Here is an 18791-nt window from a genome sequence, read left to right as displayed (position 1 = left end):
TTGTAACCAACTCTGTCTTCTCCAGATCAGAGAAGAGTCTGGGAAAGTCGAGAAAGGGCAGGGTCAAGGTGGGACCTGAGAGCTTTGGGACCTATCCCACCTTCCCTGGGGACCCTCCCCGGGTAGAGAAACCGTCATGTTGCCTAAGTGCCAGGAGAAAGTGGACTCGGGTCAGACGGTCTTCGTTGGAATTCCAGCTCCGCCACTTCCTCACTCTGCATCACTGGCCTCAGTTTTCTCATCTGTAAAACAGGAGTCATACCGGTGCCTACCTCAGGACTCGGGGATATTAACCTTGGTGGCCCACGTGTGCCCCCTCGGCATGGGTTATTTTTATCAGTGATACTGTCTCCACTCTCCCTCCTCCCAGCTGCTCTGACCCATGGATCCGCTCGACTGGGCCAAGACACGATGTCCCTGGCACCATTAGCTCCCTGGGGGGCTGTTACAGCTGCTTTTGGCCTTGTGCTTCTCCTACCTGTGTGTGTCCCCCGAGCCCATGTGGTCCCCTGAGTCGACAATGGACTCTCTCACCACAGCTCCTAATGGGTGGGCAGGGCCAGTATCCTCTTGGCGGGGGGGGGCGGGGGGGGGCACCCAGGCCACCTTGGGGGAGCCCCCCACCCACCCACTCCTGCTTCTCCTGCTGTGGACATGGACATTCAGCACCCCACTGCTCAGAGCTGTGGCCTGGCATAGCTAACTGCCACTCGGCCACCAACCGCAGCATGTACCCTCAGGTGGGCGCGGCCCTCGTGCATCCTAGAGGTTAGCTGCTGACTGCAGGTCCAGCTTCCTCCTTCCCTGAGGCCGACCAGCCAGTGCTGTGTCTGGTTTAACATGAAACTGCCTGGCCACTGCCCACAACTGAGGGCCCTGAATGGGTACTTCAGTCTCCCATGTCCTGCTGCAGAGACTCGGACATCTTCGGGTGGTATGGCTGGCTGGAGCCATGGCCTGGCCAGCCGGCCAACGCACTGGTCAACCTCTCAGCTAAGACCGAGCTGGTGGCCTGGGTAGTGTCTGACCGGAGGAAGGATTCAACCAGATGCTTTAAATTCATCTCAAAGTGGATGTGGATGGGCGCTCCCACAAGCTACTGCCACAGGCATTCACGACCTAGTGCCTGTCCCAGTACAAGTGTGACCTGGCTTTGCAGAACTTGCACCCCAACTACATCACAGAGAAGCTGGGGAAGCATGTGCTGCCGGCCTGGACCATGCCCATGGCGTTTTGCCCCAGCAGGAGGAACCGCGGACAATTCCCGCCGCCCACCACCTTCGTCCACATGGACAACTTCCAGAGCCCCAAGGAGCTGGCCCAGGACCTGCTGGCCCTGGACAAAGACCACGTCGGCTCCCTGAGCTACTTCCACTGGCGGGAGATGCTGCAGCCTCGATCCTTCAGCTGGGCCCTGATGTTGTGCAAGGCCTGCTGGCAGCTGTAGCAGGAGCCCACCTACCAGACAGTGACCAGCATCGCTTCTTGGTTCACATGGGCCGACCAGCCTGGGGCCTCACGTGCCAGCGCTTCTGCTTTAAGGAACCTCACCCGACAGGGGCCTCACCCACTGGGGATGCAGAGAGGGAGTATCACGTGCTGGGGCCCTCACCTCCCAGGAATCTCACCTCCTGGAGACCGTGGTTGTTGATCTCACTTACCTGGGACTTCACCTACTGGGCACCTCTGCTGCCAAGAATCTGGGCTCCGGGGCCTTAACCTGCCAGGGGCCTCAGCTGCTGGAAATGTTGGCTTCTGCAGACTTCACCTACCAAGGCGCTCACTGCCGTGGCCCTGCTGGGTCTGCTTGCAGCTGGGTACCTGCCTGTGGGGCAGGCAGGAGGGCAGGCGGGCAATATTGGTACTATTTTCCAGATGGGAACGTTCTGATAAAAACTGATGTGTCCTCCCCTATTCCAGAACAGCGGTTCTCACCCCAGGGCGACTCTGCCCGCCCCCCCCCACCACCACCACCACCACCACACTCGGCAACGTCTGGAGACATTTGTAGCTGTCAAGACTTGGGGTGGGCTGATAGCATCGAGTGGGTAGGAGTCAGGAATGCTGCTCAGCAGCCTGCATGGCTCCCAGACCCAGAATGGTCGGCTACAAATGTCAAGAGGTGTAAAACCCATTGAGAGCAAGCCCTTCAGGCAGAGTGGGGAGAGGAAGGCCCAGAGGGACTGGAAAGCGGGGGCCAGGCTGTCTTGGGGTTAGTGTGGGCAGGGCTGGCACAAGGGCAGGGCCCAGCCCTCAAAGGAGAGCGGGGAGAAGAGTGTGACACGTGAGCACGCAGGCAGAATGTGTGATCCTGGGTCTCTTTTTTGTTGTTGTTAATCCTCACCAGAGGATATTTTTCCATTGATGTTTTTTAGAAAGAGTGGAAGGGAGAGGGAGAGACAGAAACATTGATGTGAGAGAGACATCAATTGGTTGCCTCCTGCATGCACCCCGACCAGGTCAGGGAACCTGCAACTAAGGTACATGCCCTTGACCAGAATTGAACCCGGGACCCTTCAGTCTGACACTCTATCCACTGAGCCAAACTGGCTAGGGCTTGTGTCCTTTTATTTTCGAATGAGTGGTGACCTTGAGGGTGCCCCTCTCTGAGTGTGCAGTTCTGAGTGTGAATGACAACTGAGTGTGTAAGCATGTGGGCTGTGGGTCTACGTGTGATCCTGTCTGCTAAGCCCCATGTGGGTGGCAATCTCTGCGCCGTGTGTGTGTGTGTGTGTGTGTGTGTGTGTGACATGAGTTGAGAACCCCTGCCCAGGGGTCTGTGGGGGCAGCTCTGCTTACATTTCAATTATTTGGCGGGCTAAGCCAGAGCTCTGTGGTTGGGATGCTGGGTCTGGGTGGGAGACGGGAGGCTGAGGTCCCTGGAGGCTGGGGGAGTGTGTGTGTGTGTGTGTGTGTGTGTGTGTGTGTGTGTGCGTGCGCACGCGCGTATACACACACACCCTGAGGCAGCCACAACCCAGGCTCCAAAGCCTGCTGTATGTCCTGAGCGCAGCAACGTCCCTCTTTGGAGCTCAGAGCCATCTACAATGGGGAAACTGAGGCTCGGCTTCTGCAGTGTCTGGGAACCCCAGACTCTGCCACACTGGGCTGAGTCAGCCCAAACAGTGGAGAAATACACCACCCCAAACCTCAGAGTCAGAATACTGCGGGGGCAGGCGAGGGCCCCAGCCAGCCTCCATCCTGAAATTGCCTTCCAAACAGACCACCCACTGGCTGGGTGGGGCCTGGCTGCCAGCCATGCTTTTGGAGCTCCATGTAAGTCCTGCCCGTTAGCTGCCTCAAGTTTCTCTAGTTGCAACCAGAACCCTGGGGAGCAGGGAGCTGGGGGAGGTGCCTGCCTGACTAGGTGATCCTTCTTGGGGCAGATTCTGATTCGAGCCCTCCAGCTTCTGGACATGGATTGGGTCTGGGATGGATGTGGTGGTTAGAGGGTGGTCCTGAACTCAGATGTGCAGGAGGGAAGGGAGGGGGCCCGTCTAGGGAAACAGCAAAGGGGGGGAAGGGGATGTTCCCTTGGGAGCCCCCAGCCTGAGGGGCTGGAGGGGAAGAGTCCACACCCTCTGGTCTTTTGGGCGCCAGCCCTCTTCTTGCAGCACCTACCCCCTCACCCGTCCCTCTTCAGACCATGGGACCCACGGATCCCTCCCCCAGCTCTGGGAATTCAAAACCCTGTGCCCTTCCTCGGCCTGCCAAACGTCAAGGTGACACTGCAGGCAAATCTAAACACCGCCCAGTGCTTTTTCCATCCTCCACGGGGGCTCCTCATAAATCCCCCCTCGAGCTCGGGCCAGGGTTTTTATGGGCCAGGACCTCGATCCCTCGGGACCAGCTCTGCCCCAACAGGCGCCAGTTTGGGGGTGGATGGGGCTGGCGCCCTCCCCAGAGCGATCCCCGCAGGGAGATGGGCAGCGCGTGTGTATTTTTAGCTGGTAAAAGGAGATAGTGGCTTCAGTTCACTCGTGGGGGCTGACCCAGCCTGAGGATGCCTGTCGGGGTGAGGGAGGCCCGGTCCACCTGGACCTCAGCCTCCCCTCTGCAGAGTGACTCCGCCCTCCTCCACCGACTTCACTGCTCCCGTTCCCTCCCAGAAGCGCGTGGTGTGGAGGTGGGAATGGGGACACGTTGGGATCACTGCGTCCAGCTGACCTGTCTCCTCTTCTACATGGTGATCCTTCTCCCTCCCCAGAAGCACATCATGCTGGGGAGGAGCCCAGGGGCCTGCAGGGAGGTGGCAGGGCAGTCCCCGCCGACATAGCCCCCATTAACCCCATTTCCCCACTTGCACTCCGGAAACAGGGCCCTCTTTGAATCTTTCCTTTCTCCCCACCATGCAGGTGACACCCGCGCCCATCCCCCTTTTCCCCGGGGAGAGGGGGCCACTTCCTCACACGTCCTCCTGCCCCTCCCGGAGGCGGACACCCTCGGGGCGCACAATCAAGACCCGCATCGACTTTCCACACTTTATCTCTGTACAGTTATCGCGAGAGTCCCGAAACCTCGACGGCATCTTCTGCGCATGGGCAGTCTGTCGCGGGGTTTGACAGCTGGAACGGTGGGTGCTGTCCGGCCGGGACCGGTGAGGTAGGGTCACACGCAGGCGCACTCGCGCGCCGACAGCTCGTGCACCGTGTGGTAGCGGCTGTTCGTGTCCAGAAAAGACACTTCGTCCTCGTAGGCCGTCGGGCGGCAGCAGGGCTGCGCGCGAATCCTCTCCCGCCGCACGCGCCGCCGCTGGCGCAGGCGCCGCAGGCCCAGGTCGTAGACGCGCGTGGCCGCCTCGCACGCGCCTGCGCAGTAGCGGAACAGCACCGTCTCTTCGGACGTGTAGCCCAGGCCCAACTCGCTCACGCGCACCTCGAGCTCGCGCAGTCCGCATGGTCGCGTCCCCGACCGCGCACGCGCGCGCCGCCGCCGGGGCCCAGTCCGACGGCGCACACTTGGGGACCGCCCTGCCCAGGGCGTCAGCTCGCGCAGTTCCACGGCGTCCGGGGCGCCCTGCAGTAGTGCACGGTCTGCGAGGGGAGGGAGAGAAGGGATGGGAGTCAGTGGGTGGGTGGGAGGGAGTCCTCTACCCTCGCTCTTCCCTGCAAAAATGACCCTTGTGGGGGCGTTGGGGCGCTAGCGCATTTCCCAATTCCTGCCCATGCACCCCCGCGCCCTCGCTGGAAGGTGTTGGAGGGGTCCGTATGCAGACCCCTACGCTGGGCCCCCAAGGTTACCAGCATCTCTCTTTGGACCCTGCCCTATGTTGAGCTGCTCAGAGCCTGGCTAACCCTTTCTGCGTTCCCTGGACCACTTTCCAGCCTGGCCCCCTGAGCTGAGCTCATCTGGGTGTCTCAGCCCCGCCCCCAACACTGTGGATCCCATCCCTATGTTAGGCTCCTCCCCCCCAACTCCCCACCCTTTAGCTGAGCTGTATGGGTCTCTCCCTCACTCTCTGGGGTCCCTACTCAAGGCCCCAACATCTTCTGGGAGCCCTTGGGCTGCTCACAACCCCCCACCCCGTACCTGTTGCTCTACTGTGCAGTGGGACTCAGTTTCCCTATACAGAAACCCAAATCGGGTGTTTGGGCTTCTCAGAACACACAGAGGAGTAGCAGGCACTGAGGCCTGTGTGGGGACCCCACCCCATGGGTGGCAGCAGCTATTGTCAGGACCACTCCCATGTTATAGGTAAGGAAACTGGGTACCCAGAATAGCAGAGACTGGGCCAAGGCCACCCACTAGCAGGTGGCAGTGAGAGAGGAACCTGGACAGCATTTTTCCTGCCTCCATCGAGTACCCAAGTTTGGCCCAAGTTCAGCCCTCTCCTCCCACAGCTGCCCTCGGGAGGTGCCCAGAGTCACAGAATTCCAGGATCCCATAGCCTAAATTTATTTCCCAAGAGGCCGGCCCTGCTCCAGGACAGTAAGTCCTTACTTAACATCACCGGTAGGTTCTTGGAACTCAGGCGAAATGACAAGGAACGAAACCCATTTTACCAACGGCTAATTAATATAAACATTCTTACGGCATCTCATCATTGGAACAAAACTAGGTTCAAGGAAATGACTTTATTCGAGGATCTGTTGTGCTCGGCAGCCCCAGGAAAGAAGTGCAGACTTTGGAATGGCTGGCAGGAGGCGCCCAGCCTGACAGGTTGCAGTCACAGTTTGGGAGGGGAAATCCTGAGTTTAGCCGGGACCTGCCCCCAAGGCTGGCACACCTGGCTGTCAAAAGAAGTATCTTACTGGGAAGCCTGAGGGGGAGGGACTGTCTGCTGCCCTGAGAGTGTCTGTTTCCACAGCAGGCCTCGGAAAGCAGACAAGCCCAGGCTCTGAGCCTAGCTCTGCCACTCTTCTTGTTCAACTCCAGGTAGGTGCTGGCCCTCCTCTGCCAGTATCCCTGTCTGTCCAGTGTGGCTCGCAGAGTCCTCACTGTGGCTGTGGCTGGGAGGGTGGGAAGTGGGGGATGAAGGAGCAGCCTTTTCCGAGTTCTTGCAGCCCAGGGCCAGTCTGGGTTAGCCAGCACTGTCTGCTCTGGGGTTAGATTTGAGCCCGACTCACTTCTGGTGCCTAAAACTCCTCCACTTAGGTGTGCTTCTAGAGAGTTGTTTGGGGGGTTGCCAGGTGAAATACAGATGCCCAGTTAAATCTGAATTTCAAATAAACAATGAATAATCTTTTAGTATATCTGTCCCTGCATCCCTCCAGCAGGCCAGGCCACGTGCACAGGGTCTGGAACACAAAGAGATGAGATCTGCTCCTCATTCCTCCAGCCTGAAATTCCACCATCAGCACATTCGTCCCAGGACCTTGAGGGGATCAACAGCCACTCCCTTCCCCCAGTACAGCTGGGCCCAGGGACAGGACACAGGACCGGCAGGCACCCGCCCATGGGCTGAGACTCTTCTCAGTGGATTCCACCATTGGTGCTTTGTCCCCAGGTCTTGGAACGCTAGCTTTTGGGGGCCCACCCAGGTCTCTGGAACCCAGTGTCCTGGGAAGGGCTTTGCGGCCTACAAGGGCAAGTGTTGGGAACGGAAGTGCAGTCTGTGCCGGAGGCCGCCCTTGTCTATTGTGAGGACAAGAAAGAAGGACTGTGAGGCCTGGCAGGGCGGGCGTGCATGCAGCCTCCACCCGCAACCCCCACCCGCAGGCGCCAGGCATGCGCCGGGCCTGTGCCTACACCACGCTGCGTGGTCATGTGTGCACACACAAGGTTGGGGCCCATGCAGAACTTGCAGGAGGCAGGCACGAGGGTCAAGTGAGGAGTTGGGCCAGGTGGCCATTCTCCCCAGGTGGGAGTTTCACTTCTCGACCGCACTGCCTTTTCCACGTCTCTCTCCCACCTTTGTCTCTCTGTCATCTCTATATCTGTCTCTTTCCCCATGTCTAGGTCTCTCTCTGTCTCCCCCGTTCTTGTTCCCTATCAACACATACAGGTCACTGGGGCCTTGCGTCCAGCCTCCCCCTCCCGCTCCCCGCTGTGCAGCGGGTGGGGCCACCCTGCCAGAGTTCCTAGGTCTAATCTCCATCTGGCCCCCTGGCCCCTGAGGGACTGAGTCTAATTCCTTGTGACAGCTAAGCCGAGAGACCCCAGTTCCCAGGAGCCACGCCCCCACACACACCCTGCCATTGGGGGATTTGCATCCTCCCTCCACCCCATCTTTAAAAAAGCTTCTGTGGCCTGGTTCCACTGCCTGACATTCCACCAGTATGGCCGTCCCTGTGTCGGGGGAAGGGCTTACACTGGGCCAGGCGGGCGATCCGGGCGTCCAGGGTTCGAGGTGGCCGGCGCAGCGGGGCCAATGCGGGTCCGAGGCGGTGGCTGAGGAGCAGGCCGTCCCGACACATCCAGATGGAGAGCACAGAGCTGCAGAGCACCGAGGCCAAGGCTGCTGCCTTCCAGCGCTGCATCCTCGGCCTGCGGGCACGGGAGGGTCAGCCAAACGGCCTCAGTCTGCCAGGCAACACACAGGTACAGCGCACTGGCCAGGCACTGGGGACACAGTGGGTCCATGATTTTGAACCACTACTGCTTAATGCTGAATGATAACAGACATGATTCAGCAAGGAACCACAGAACATGGTTGTGAAAAACTGCTGCTAAGGAGGGTGTGGGTGCTGTGCCAGGGGTGTCAGGGGACCACCCCATCTGGGGGCAGAGTGCTTTCTGGAGGGTTGAGGAAAGTTGAGATTTGAACAAAAGTAGGAGTTGGCCAGGCAGAAGGGAGTGGCATCTCAGGCAGGAGGAACGGCCAGTGCAAAGGAACTGAGGCTGAACCAAGCTGGGCCAATCCAGCCAAGAGGTTGGGGTAGCTGGAGCCCAGTGTTTAGGGAAAGATTGAAAGATGAAGCATTCCCAACGGGGGGCATTGTGGGACAAGAGTGGCCAGGAGACCTGGCATTAGCGTACAGTCTGGGGGCAGAAACCATGGGGTTGACACTTGGTTCCTACATATGTGACTTGCTGTCCTTTCAGAGCCTGGGTTTACCCTCCAGACAGATAAACTGATGCCCAGAAAGGGGCTGCAATGAACCAAAGCTGTTCTCCACCCATTTCCAGGCTATTGCACAAGCCAGTCCTTCCACCCAGAACACTTTCTCTCCCCTGCCCTCTCATTCCTTTCAGTCTCAGCTTGGACCGGTGCCTCCTCCAGGAAGCCTTCCCTGACTGCACCCCACACCCCAAGCCCTAAGCATCCCCCATTAGAAACCCATTACTCGGTGCTGTGACTACCGGGAACTTCGGGCTTAGTGCATACAGTAGGTGTTTAATAACCCTCTTACACCCCTATCCCCCTCAGCCATGTCTGAGCAGCTCCCTGCTGCCTGGTGGCCCCAAGCCTGCGTTTACATTCCCCCACCCGGCTGCCTGTGCCGGCCCCGCACGGGGTCTGGCAACAGGCCCGGTGTAAACATTTACACAGAGCACTGAAAGCCGGGCTGGACGCGGGTCAGCGCCTGGGCTCGGCCGTGGGGTGCCGGGCGCCCCCAAGCGCACACCTCAGAGCGCAGGCTGCTCACCCAGGTGAGAGCAATTTGCAGGCAATATGCATTTCATTTGTGTATTGTTTGTATTTCATTTGCATGTGATTTGCGTGGGCCTGGCCGTGCTTGGGTTAGGCCAGCGGTTCTCAACCTGTGGGTCGCGACCCCTTTGGGGGTCAAACGACCCTTTCACAGGGGTCGCCCAAGACCATCGGAAAACACATATATAATTACATATTGTTTTTGTGATTAATCACTATGCTTTAATTATGTTCAATTTGTAACAATGAAAGTACATCCTGATTCATAACAAAATTACAGTTATGAAGTAGCAACGAAAATAATTTTATGGTTGGGGGTCACCACAACATGAGGAGCTGTATTAAAGGGTCGCGGCATTAGGAAGGTTGAGAACCACTGGATTAGGCAGAGCAAAGAGCTCTCCCCCTTCGCATGGATGCACAGGCACAGGACCTACACCCACTGGACAGTAACAGTGGGCATTTACTAAGCTCCTGCTCTATACCAAACTGGGCGCTGAGCCCACGAGAGAGGCACTGTTATCTCCATTTTGCAGCTGAGGAAACTGAAGCACAAAACAGGGGCTTGTTCAAAGGCATTTCGCTAGAAAAGGACCTGAAATTCGAAGGCAGACACAACACACATGACATGGGCTGAGCTGGGCTTGGGAGCAAATGTCGTGGAGTCACCCCAAGGGCTTGCCACTATTTTATATCACAATTTTTATTACTCTTGATGGTGGTGGTAGAGAATGAGCTCCTAGACAGGGGGGCATATAACAAACCTGGATACCAGAGGGCACACCACCTGCAAAGGCCCTGGGGCAGGGCCAGGCCTGGCTCATTGAAGGAACAGGAGAGGGCCCCCTGTGGCTGTAGCAGAATGGGGGGGGGGGCGGGGGGGGCGGGTGTGACAGGGTAGATCCCGAGGGAATTTGTGGGCTGCAGAGAAATATTTCATTCTCAAGGTTGTGCAGCAAATAGAGGTCAGCCCATTTGTCAAGTGCCCAAACCACCCCCTTTTATGCCAGATCCTGTTCTACAATCAATGCATATTAAGTCACTTCAACCTCACAAAGAGTCTTTATCCCCATTTCACAGATGGGAAAACTGAGGCCTAGAGTAGTCACGTGACTTACCCAAGGTCACAGAGTTGGTAGGGGGAGACAGCAGGGAAACCCACCCAGGCTGAAGACCTCCGGGTGGATAGAGCATTGGCCTGTGGACTGAAGGGTGTCGGGTTCAATTCCGATCAAGGGCATGTACCATGGTTGTAGGCTCTTCCCCGGCTCTGGCCCTGGACGGACACATGCAAGAGGCAACCAATCGATGTGTTTCTCTCACATCAATGTTTCTCTCTGTTTTTCCCTCTCTCTTCCACTCTCTCTAAAAATCAATGGGAAAAAAATATATCCTTGGGAGAGGGTTAAAAAAAAAAGTCCTCCAATGGGCATGGCTTTCTCTTACCCCAACTTCCTGCTTGCTCTCACACCCAGTCTTGGAATAGTGTGCCTCCGTTTCCCTGTTAGGCTGGAACAAGGCGGGGCACAGCGCCAGGCCATGGTCCTCTGTCTCTGCTAAGGGCTTCAGTGGGGGCTGGAGGATGGAGGAAACACCAGCCAAGAGATGGCCTGGCCACAGGAGTCCCCCTCCCTCCCACCCTCCTCCCCGTGGCCTTGAAACACTAGACCCCACCAGAGCTCTGATGGGGGACAGGAAAGCAGGGGGGGTTGACAATGGAGGGGGTCCAGCAAGCCAGCTGATAAGCATCGGTTAACAATGGATCTTTCTGTAAGGGGTCACCCAACTGGTTTGTCTCTGGCAGGGACCTGACAGGGAGGGGGTGATGTGGGTGTGGTGGAGGGCACAGGGGAGGGGCCAGGTGTGCTTGTGTAATGGAGGCCTGGAGATCTGGGGAGGTGGGTGCCCTCACACACTCAGCATTCTTACTCTTGCACACACTGTATCCCACTCACACATGGATGTTTTCACACACTCAGACACTCTCCCATCTACACACTCAGTGTTTTCATACTCACAACCATGCATTTGGACATTTTCACACACATTGAAACCCTCACATTCACACACTTGAGCACTGTCACACACACATTTAAGAGTTCTCACACTTACACCCAAACACTACCACACTCACACACTAGGGTATTTTCATATTCCTGCTCAAACATTATCACATTCTTGGGTGTGTTTACCCTTAATCTTCCAACAGTCACACACGTTTTCACACCCACATACTTGAACATGATCACACACATACACTTAAGCATTACCACACTCACACTCTAATGTTTCACACTCACACTAATGTTTCACACACACACCTGGGCATTTTTAGACTCGTGCATTATGACGTTTGCACACTACCACATGCACATGCTAGCATGTTTCACACTCATGCACTTCACACGTGGGCATTTTACATGGCATTCGAACATGATCACACTTGAGCACAACCATGTTCTGCATTCCGGCTACATGCTCACATACACAGGGACACACACATGAACACGCCCTCCGTGCTCTTGGGTCCTTAACTGCAAAGATCCCAGGGGAATAGTGAACAGCACACACGGTGGGCTGCGAGCGAGGCACATGGCAGTGGAGGAGGCAGAATGACCCAGGAGAGAACTGACCTGCCAGAACCACTGGTACCTGGCCAAGGTCCACACCTGCTAGCATCTCAGGTGCCACTCACTCTGCCCAGACAGGTGTCACTCACTCTGCCCAGACAGGTGTCACTCACTCTGCCGGTTCCCTTCCCAGCCCTCAGGCAATGTCCAGATCCTGGAGAGTCCTCACTGTGGAGGGAAGGGATTACCCTCCCTTCTTGGGGGCCAGGCCAGTCTGAACTGCAGCAAGAGGGATCGAGCCTAGACCTCCACCTCTAGCTGGAGGCACCGAATCCCCAGGGCTGGGTGGGGAGGGAGGGGAGTGGGGGCTCAGAGAGGGGTGATGAATAGCCCAAAGTCACACAACCAGGTAGGTCCTTCTAATCACCCAAGGAGCAGACAATCAGGGTGAGGGTGTGTGGGTGTTTCTGGCAGCTTCCCTGGTGGTTCCAGGAAATGCTGCTCATTATCCTGGTGTCCAGGCAACACCCCGGGGCTCTGCCTTTTCAGAGTTTTCCAGGGACCTACCTGTTCCCAGGGTTAACAGCCTCCATCCTGCAGAGCTCCTGGCCTCAGGGAGGCACCTGCTTCATGCTTGCACCCAGGGACAGGAAGGACAAGAGGTGACCCCTCCCTCAATCCACTCACTCCTCTAGTCTGGGGGAAGCCTGGCATTGAGGCTTGTCCCCATTGGGCAAACTCCTACATATCCTTAAAGCCCTAGCTACTAAAGCCCCTCCTCCAGGAGCCTTCTCTGCTCCCCATCTTGGCACCCTGGTCACAGGTCCATCCCTCTTGTCAGCCCTGCAGCATAGCTATGTCCATGCCTGTCTTTCCTGGAGGAGGGGTTTCCGAGGGGCAGTTTGGGTTGCGTTATCTCAATAGTTCTGTTCACAGAGGCATGAGCTGCCTGCAGCTCCTCAGTCTCCACGCTTTTGGTACCTCCCTCCATGTGCGCCCTTCTTCCTTTCTACCTCACTTCTGAACATGTCCCTGGTCCCATCGTAACTCAGTTTCCCCATCTTCAGAAAGTGTCCACAGGGGCCACCAGCACCACAGGAATGCCAGGGGAGAGCTGAGTGGGGTGGCTAGTAGGGCTGTCATTGTCCACAGGCAGAGCGAGCCTCGCTGTGAAGTCACAGGGGCAGATGTGGGCGCAGCCCGCACACTGGGGAAGGGCGTGCGTCTGAATACTGCAGCACATGGACTCCAGACAGCCGGGTTTGGATCCCTGCTCTGCCTCTTCCTGACTGAGCCTCAGTTTCCCCATCTATACAACAGACTGCCCAGCACACCCTCCCCTACCTGGAGGGTCATTTAAGTTCTGGAAGTTCTGCAGAACCAGCCGACAGCAACAGCTGGGCCCACATGCTTGCACGCCCATGCCTCTGTTTCCCCCATCAGTGCTAACAGCTCCTGGGCTGGCAGCTGGGCCTGTTCCTAGGACAGCCCTGCTTGTCTCCTTTCTCCCAGATGGCCCCTGGGGGTCCACTGATGGGGAAACTGAGGCCCCATGACAGGCGGAACTTGGGCCTCTCTCAAGGCAAGACTCAACGGTTCTGCAAAACAAGAAACAAATTCTGCAGCCCACAAAAATGTGTCCCCTCCCTCAGAGGGCCCCAGGGCCCAGCCCCACCCCATAGTGGGGATGGGGAGGCCAGGGCAGCCTCGAGCTGGCAACACACATCTGGGGGTAAACCAGGAACATCTGGCTAGCACAGCTGGTTCCGATGCTGGGTCTGCAGGGGTCGGGGGCCAGCCTCATGGCTGGCACTTTCACAGACACCCCAAGCAGACCCTTCCAGGCCTGGCCAGAGGTGGGGGCGTAGCCTCTCATCATCTTCCCCCATGAGCTTCCTGCTGCCCAACTGCAAGCACCATTGTTGGCTCCCTGCTACTCTGAGAAGAGAGTGTCAGCCCTTGAGCTTATCTTAAGGGGCTCTGGGTTTGTCTTGGCCAAAGTGTAGCTGAGAGGCGGACAGAGAGAGTGACTTCTGGGGAGGACTGTGCTGGTTGCTTTGTGATAATAACAGAAGTAAAATAATAATAGCTAATGGTAACCCTAGCAAGCCACACTACTGGTGTAAGCACTTCATATGTAATGACTTGTAGCAAGGTATGAACTCTTTTACCCCCATTGTGTAGAAGGGGAAACTGAGGTCCAAAGAAGTGAAATGACTTGCTAAGGGTCAAGCAGAGTGTAAGTGAGATTTGAACTTAGTGGTTGGGCAAACTCCTACTCATCCCTCAAAGCCCCACCCCCAACACCCCAGTCTCCACATTCTTAACCACTGTACCATAATGGCCTCTCCAACAACAATAACACCCAGCAATGTTGGCTATTTCATTTATTTAGAGCCAAGCACTATGCTAAGGACTTTCCACATGTTTAATTCTCCCCACAGTCCCTGGAAAAAGCTGTAATTGTTATTAGCCCCATTTTCCACACAGGGAAACTGAGGCTTGGAGAGGTAGAGTGATTTGGTCAAATAAGTGGTTGAGCTGTGGTTGAACCTGGGTCTGTCTCCCGACATTTTCTCGATGCCTCTACCATCCCTGGGCTCTGGGTAATAGGGGTAATGCTGAGGGGGAGAGGGAACATGGGGAGGATATGATAGGCTCTGCTTTTGGGGGGAAAATAGGGCTGAGTTTCAGGGAAGTAAGAGGTTTCCTCAAAAACACACAGTAGAGCAGAACTAGCAAGTAAATAAAGGGCCAGATGGCAGAAAGCCCAGACAGCCAGGCTGGGCTCTGCACCTAACACATTAACTCAGCAAACACTTATTGAGCCCCTACTGTATGCTGGGCCAGGCAGGGAACTCAGGATGACCAAGGCCAACCTGGGCCCCACCCTTGCCAACTCGCTGTCCAATCAGGACAACGGATGCTAAATAAGAAATATATATGGTAATCTGGATGGTGACAGTACAACAACAGCAGCAAATAAAACGAGGTGAAGCAATAGGACCAGCGGTGGGAGGGCTGCTCCGAGGTTGAAGTGCTTCTCAGAGGAGGGAGCATCTGCGCTAGGACCAAGTGAAGATCTGGGGAGAGCATTCCAGGGGAGGAGCAAAGGCTCCGAGGTAGGGCTGTGCCTGCTCAAGGTGACCAGTGTCACTGCAGCAATGGAACCAGGGCCAGTATGGGGAGATGAGCGAGGAGAGGGCACAGGGGCCCTCTGACCTGCCTACAGGGTCAGTCCTCCATTCTCCACTGTGTCTGGAGCCCTCTTCTTACACCCACTGCTGTGTTCTCAGGGAGACAGGGCTGGCGAGTGTGTGTGGCATGGGGCCACAGCTTTTCCGATCCACGGACCTACCATTTCTAGCCCAGCCCTCTGTGGCTAGACCATAAAGTTCCCACCCACCTTGGCCATATGAGGCTGGTCTGGGGCTGGCCCTGCAGGCAGCTGGGGCGGGCAGGAGGGGGCTCCCCAGGGTAGGATAACAGGATCAGCCTAATGAGGCCTGGCATAGCACATAGCTGAGCAGCTGGCTTGGGGCCCAGTGGGTGGTGTGAGGGATGTGGGTTGTCTGAGGGGCCAGGATATCACACAAAGCTGGTCGACAGACAGAATTGGAAACTGAGGCACAGGCCCCAGGCACAGCTCAAACCCTAACACTACTTTCCTGGGAATCGGGGTACCTGAGTCACTTCTTCCATCTCCCCAAGTTCAAATGTTGCCTCAGGTCCCCAACACACCAAGCTACTTAGGCACGAATGGTGCCCTCTCTGTAATTTCTTCCTGCCCCAGGGCTCCTCTGCCCACCTTGGGAGACCAGGAAAGATACATCTGCAGAGAATCCCTCCGCCCCTCAGCAGAGAGGCTGGCCCACTGGTACCACCTGTGTTAAAGCCCCCGTGCCTCTCTCCTCCGTATTTCCAGCCCCCACCTGCAGTAATCCACCTTTGAACACCCCAGCCCGGTGCTCCCTCGGCCAGCCTTTCAGAGTCTCTCCTTCCCACATCCACCCAGGCACCCTGGATGTGCCACAGCCAACCAGCCTGCTCTTTCCTGCCTCTAGATCGTTGCCGTATAGCTCCCGCCACCTGGAATGCCCTTTGTGTTCTCACCTTAGAAAACTCCTACTCACCCGGCACAGCCCTAGCTCGCGCTCCTCCTCTAGAAAGCCTTCCCTGGCTGAGATCGAGTCTTTGTTCCCCACTTTGGGCACTACCCTTGGTCTAAGTGTGTTGCCCTTGAAGGACAGAGCTAAGGAGCCCTTTTACCAAACAGGCAGCCGTACCATTTCTGTCCAACTAACATTTGTTGAAACAGTCTCTTGATTGTGTCTTACCCAGAGGGCTGGGCTACAGACTGTTTGGTTCCTTCTCTTGCTTTAGACGCTTCATATCCTCTGCTCCCCACCCTCCGCCCCTGAAAACCGGGGCCTGAAACTTGAGGGACAAGCGCTCATGGTGGAATTTCAGACACTCCCCAGCGGCAGAGGGGGGATGCTTGGTTTCCTTTCCCCGCAACCCCTAGAGCCAGCTCTTTGCAATTGGCCGCGGGCAGGCTGGGGGGCCCAGGAGTGGCTTCAGAACTCCAATCACCGGGATTCCTGGGGTGAAGGGCGTTGGGAGAAGGGCCCCAAGGCGAGGGGCTGAAGGTGGGGAGAAGCTGATAGAGTTGGGAGTCTTCCCTCCACTGCCATCAGCCTAGACCAGTCACGCCCCACTGGGGCACTTAAAGACAGACAAAGAGTGTCCGGGAACACAGAGAAGGATGTTGGGCCCGGAGAGGGCAGGCGGGCGGGCAGGCAGGAGTGAGGAACATCAGGAGTCCAGCCTCCCATGCCCCCTTCCCGGCCCCTGGCCCTGCTCCCTGGATCTGGACTGGTGGCCCAGCCTTGCAGGTAACCACAAGCCCGCTAAACAGGGCCAGTGTCACCGCCAGACATGCTGTGGCTTCCTGCGGAGGGGGCAGTGGGGACCAACCTCTGGGCGGGCCGGTTTCCCCTCTAGCCCCGCCCCAAATCTGCCCACCCTCTGCAGCCCCCTCGGCCCGATGAATCCTAACCCCCAAACCGCTCCTCCTGGGAGAATTTTGAGACTCTTCTGAACAAGATAATGTCTCTTAAAAAGCAAGAAAGCAAGGTACAGCCCCCTCTCCTTCAAATCCGGTTTTTGCCCTGAAGGACACCCCCTCCCCCCAAAAAAGGTTTCGCGCCCTCTTGTGGCTGAACAAGTGGCTCCAGGAGCCAAGAGAGCCGGGCCCTCACCGGAGGACACCGTGTCCCCGGCGGCGGCGGCGGCAGCGCGCGGGGCAGGCGGCTGGAACGCGCCACTGACAGATGTTTACTTCTGAGCGCAGCTGGGCCGCGACGGCAACCCCTGTCCAGGGTCTGCGGGATCGGGGAGCCCCCCACGCCCGTTGTGGACCGAAAGGCAGAAGGGGGTCTGGAACTCGCTCTCCTAAGGGCTGTGGAGGGCATTCCAGCGGCCCCGCGCCCACTCCCCTCGGACGCACACATGGGGCTGGAGGAGACAGAGGTGCGCCTGCCCGTCGGACAGGGAGCCGCCCCCTCCCAGGTCCCGACTTGAGAGGCGCTGAGATCGCCCTCCCCGCGCGGACCTGTTGCCCCTTGACCCCATCCTCACACAAACGCCAGGGGGGGAGCGACTGGTCTGCCCCGAGCCCTAGAAGCCCCCAGACCCCCGTATATGGAGCCGGTCGTCCCCCCACTTTGGTCCCCCGCTCGCCCTTGCTTACCTGCTGGGGCGCCCGACTACCCGTCAGTGGTGGCCGCGCCTGCCGCCCGCGCCGGCCCCGGCCCCTGCCCCTGCCGCCGCGACCGCCATCCGGGCCGCCGGGGCCCGCGGCGGCTGGGGGGGGCCCGGGCCTGAGGGGGCGGCCGCGGGGGGGGCGCGGCGCGGGCCGGTCCATGGGCCCCCCCTCCGGGCTCGCTCAGCCGCGGGCTGCGGCCATCCCGGTTCGGCGGGGGCTGGGGCTCGGGGATGCCCTGGACGGCGGGCGGCTCGGAGGACGCGGAGGGCGCACGGACGGCGCGGGCGGCCTCGGTGCGCGGCACGGGGCTCCGGGGCGGCAGAACGAGGGGCCCGGGCGCTCCGAGCCGCTCCAAGGCGCGCTCTCCCGCCACCTCCGCCGCGGACGGCTCGGCCGGCGCGGGGGCCGGAGGCGGGGCTGGGGGCGGGGCCAAGGCGGTGGCTCGGGTTTCCCGGGACGTGAGCCGCCCTCGCCCCGCCCCCGCCCGATGGGGCCCGAGGAGCGCAGGTGGCAGGGGGGCCGGGCCACAGCGCCCCCATAGACGGCGATGGCCCTGGGCCCTGGAGAGCCCGCCGCGCTCCTGTGGGAAAGGGGGTCCCCAGGGCCCCTCCTGGGATGGAAGCCACAGCGCCCCGACGCCAGTGCCCGCGCTCTCAGCGCTCCCCACCCCTACACTGAGGACCCGGCCCTGCTGTCCGACTCCCGGTCCGGACAGTAAGCTATTCCAGACAACTGAGATCCAAGTTTCTCCCCAAGACAGCGAGTGACACCCTAAGACTGAGGACCGCTGTCCACGAGGCCCCCTCAAGCAGCAGTTCCTCCAGTCTGGCCTCAGAGCCCTGCGGGGATCCCCTCCTGGGCACCAAGACCCGGCGCTGCTCCCCAACAGCCGGCCAGCCCCAACCCACCGGTGCCCTCCCCGACGGCTCCGAGTCCCCCCAGCGCCCCCTGGCGGCCCCAGCCGACTAGAGGGCGGGATGAAGGGGCGGGGGGCGGGCCTGGAGCCGCGGGGGCCCGCCCCGCCCCGGCCTAGTTACGGAGAAACACCCCTGCAGCCCCGCCCTGGCCCCCAGCGCTCAGGCTCCTCCCCGCGCCGTCCGGGCCGGCACCTGCCTTCTTAGGCCCCGGTGCTCGGCTTCTCACGGCTGGTTTCTTGGGTCCTCCTCACTCTGGCCCAGGTCGCCTGCATCCCTCCGACCCAGCTGCCGGGTTTATGAGTTTGGGGCTCTCGTAGGACCCCACCCCCCATCCCCAACACACACACACACACACACACACACACACACACACACACACACGGGGGCATTTGGCCAGCCTCACCCATTGTACACGAGTTTAAGCGAGTTTGGGGCGGCTGGGTGTGTGCACAGCGCGTGCGTCCGGCGCGGCGCAAGTGCAAGCGGGATGTAGGCGGGGGTGT

The 18791-nt window shown here is 58.7% G+C and overlaps 1 protein-coding gene and 1 pseudogene across 2 annotated transcripts; one reads left to right on the top strand and one right to left on the bottom strand.

Annotated features, from left to right (window-relative positions):
* The first annotated feature begins 382 nt into the window (after positions 1–382).
* LOC139011431 (3-galactosyl-N-acetylglucosaminide 4-alpha-L-fucosyltransferase FUT3-like) lies at positions 383–1651 on the top strand (annotated as a pseudogene).
* Positions 1652–4467: 2816 nt separating this feature from the next.
* On the bottom strand, positions 4468–17747 carry NRTN (neurturin). Of its 2 annotated transcripts, none has more exons than XM_070415910.1 (3): positions 17357–17747; positions 7751–7926; positions 4468–5033 (listed from the first exon to the last, which is right to left on the bottom strand). In XM_070415910.1, exons 2-3 carry the CDS (start codon positions 7917–7919, stop codon positions 4609–4611), a joined length of 594 nt encoding a protein of 197 aa, XP_070272011.1. In that variant the 5' UTR covers positions 7920–7926; positions 17357–17747; the 3' UTR covers positions 4468–4608. The 2 variants fall into 2 exon arrangements, with proteins under 2 accessions (XP_070272011.1, XP_070272010.1); XM_070415909.1 differs by lacking the exon at positions 17357–17747 and adding an exon at positions 10481–10644.
* Between the last annotated feature and the right edge of the window lie 1044 nt (positions 17748–18791).

This window comes from Myotis yumanensis, unplaced genomic scaffold, assembly GCF_028538775.1.
Source record: "Myotis yumanensis isolate MYYU_CA2020_CCGP unplaced genomic scaffold, mMyoYum1.0.hap1 SCAF_5, whole genome shotgun sequence".
NCBI lineage: Eukaryota > Metazoa > Chordata > Mammalia > Chiroptera > Vespertilionidae > Myotis > Myotis yumanensis.
The sequence above is the reverse complement of the archived record's forward strand: the minus strand, read 5'-3'. Positions and strand labels throughout refer to the sequence as shown.

Coding starts and splice junctions, on each gene's coding strand:
- NRTN (XM_070415909.1), bottom strand. CDS start 10,575: ATGGCCTGGCGCTGTGCCCCGCCTTGTTCCAGCCTAACAGGGAAACGG. Junction 7,927..10,480: donor AGAGCAAGCAGGAAGTTGGG/GTAAGAGAAAGC, acceptor CCGTGCCCGCAG/GCCGAGGATGCAGCGCTGGA. Junction 5,034..7,750: donor GATCGCCCGCCTGGCCCAGT/GTAAGCCCTTCC, acceptor CTCCCCTCGCAG/ACCGTGCACTACTGCAGGGC.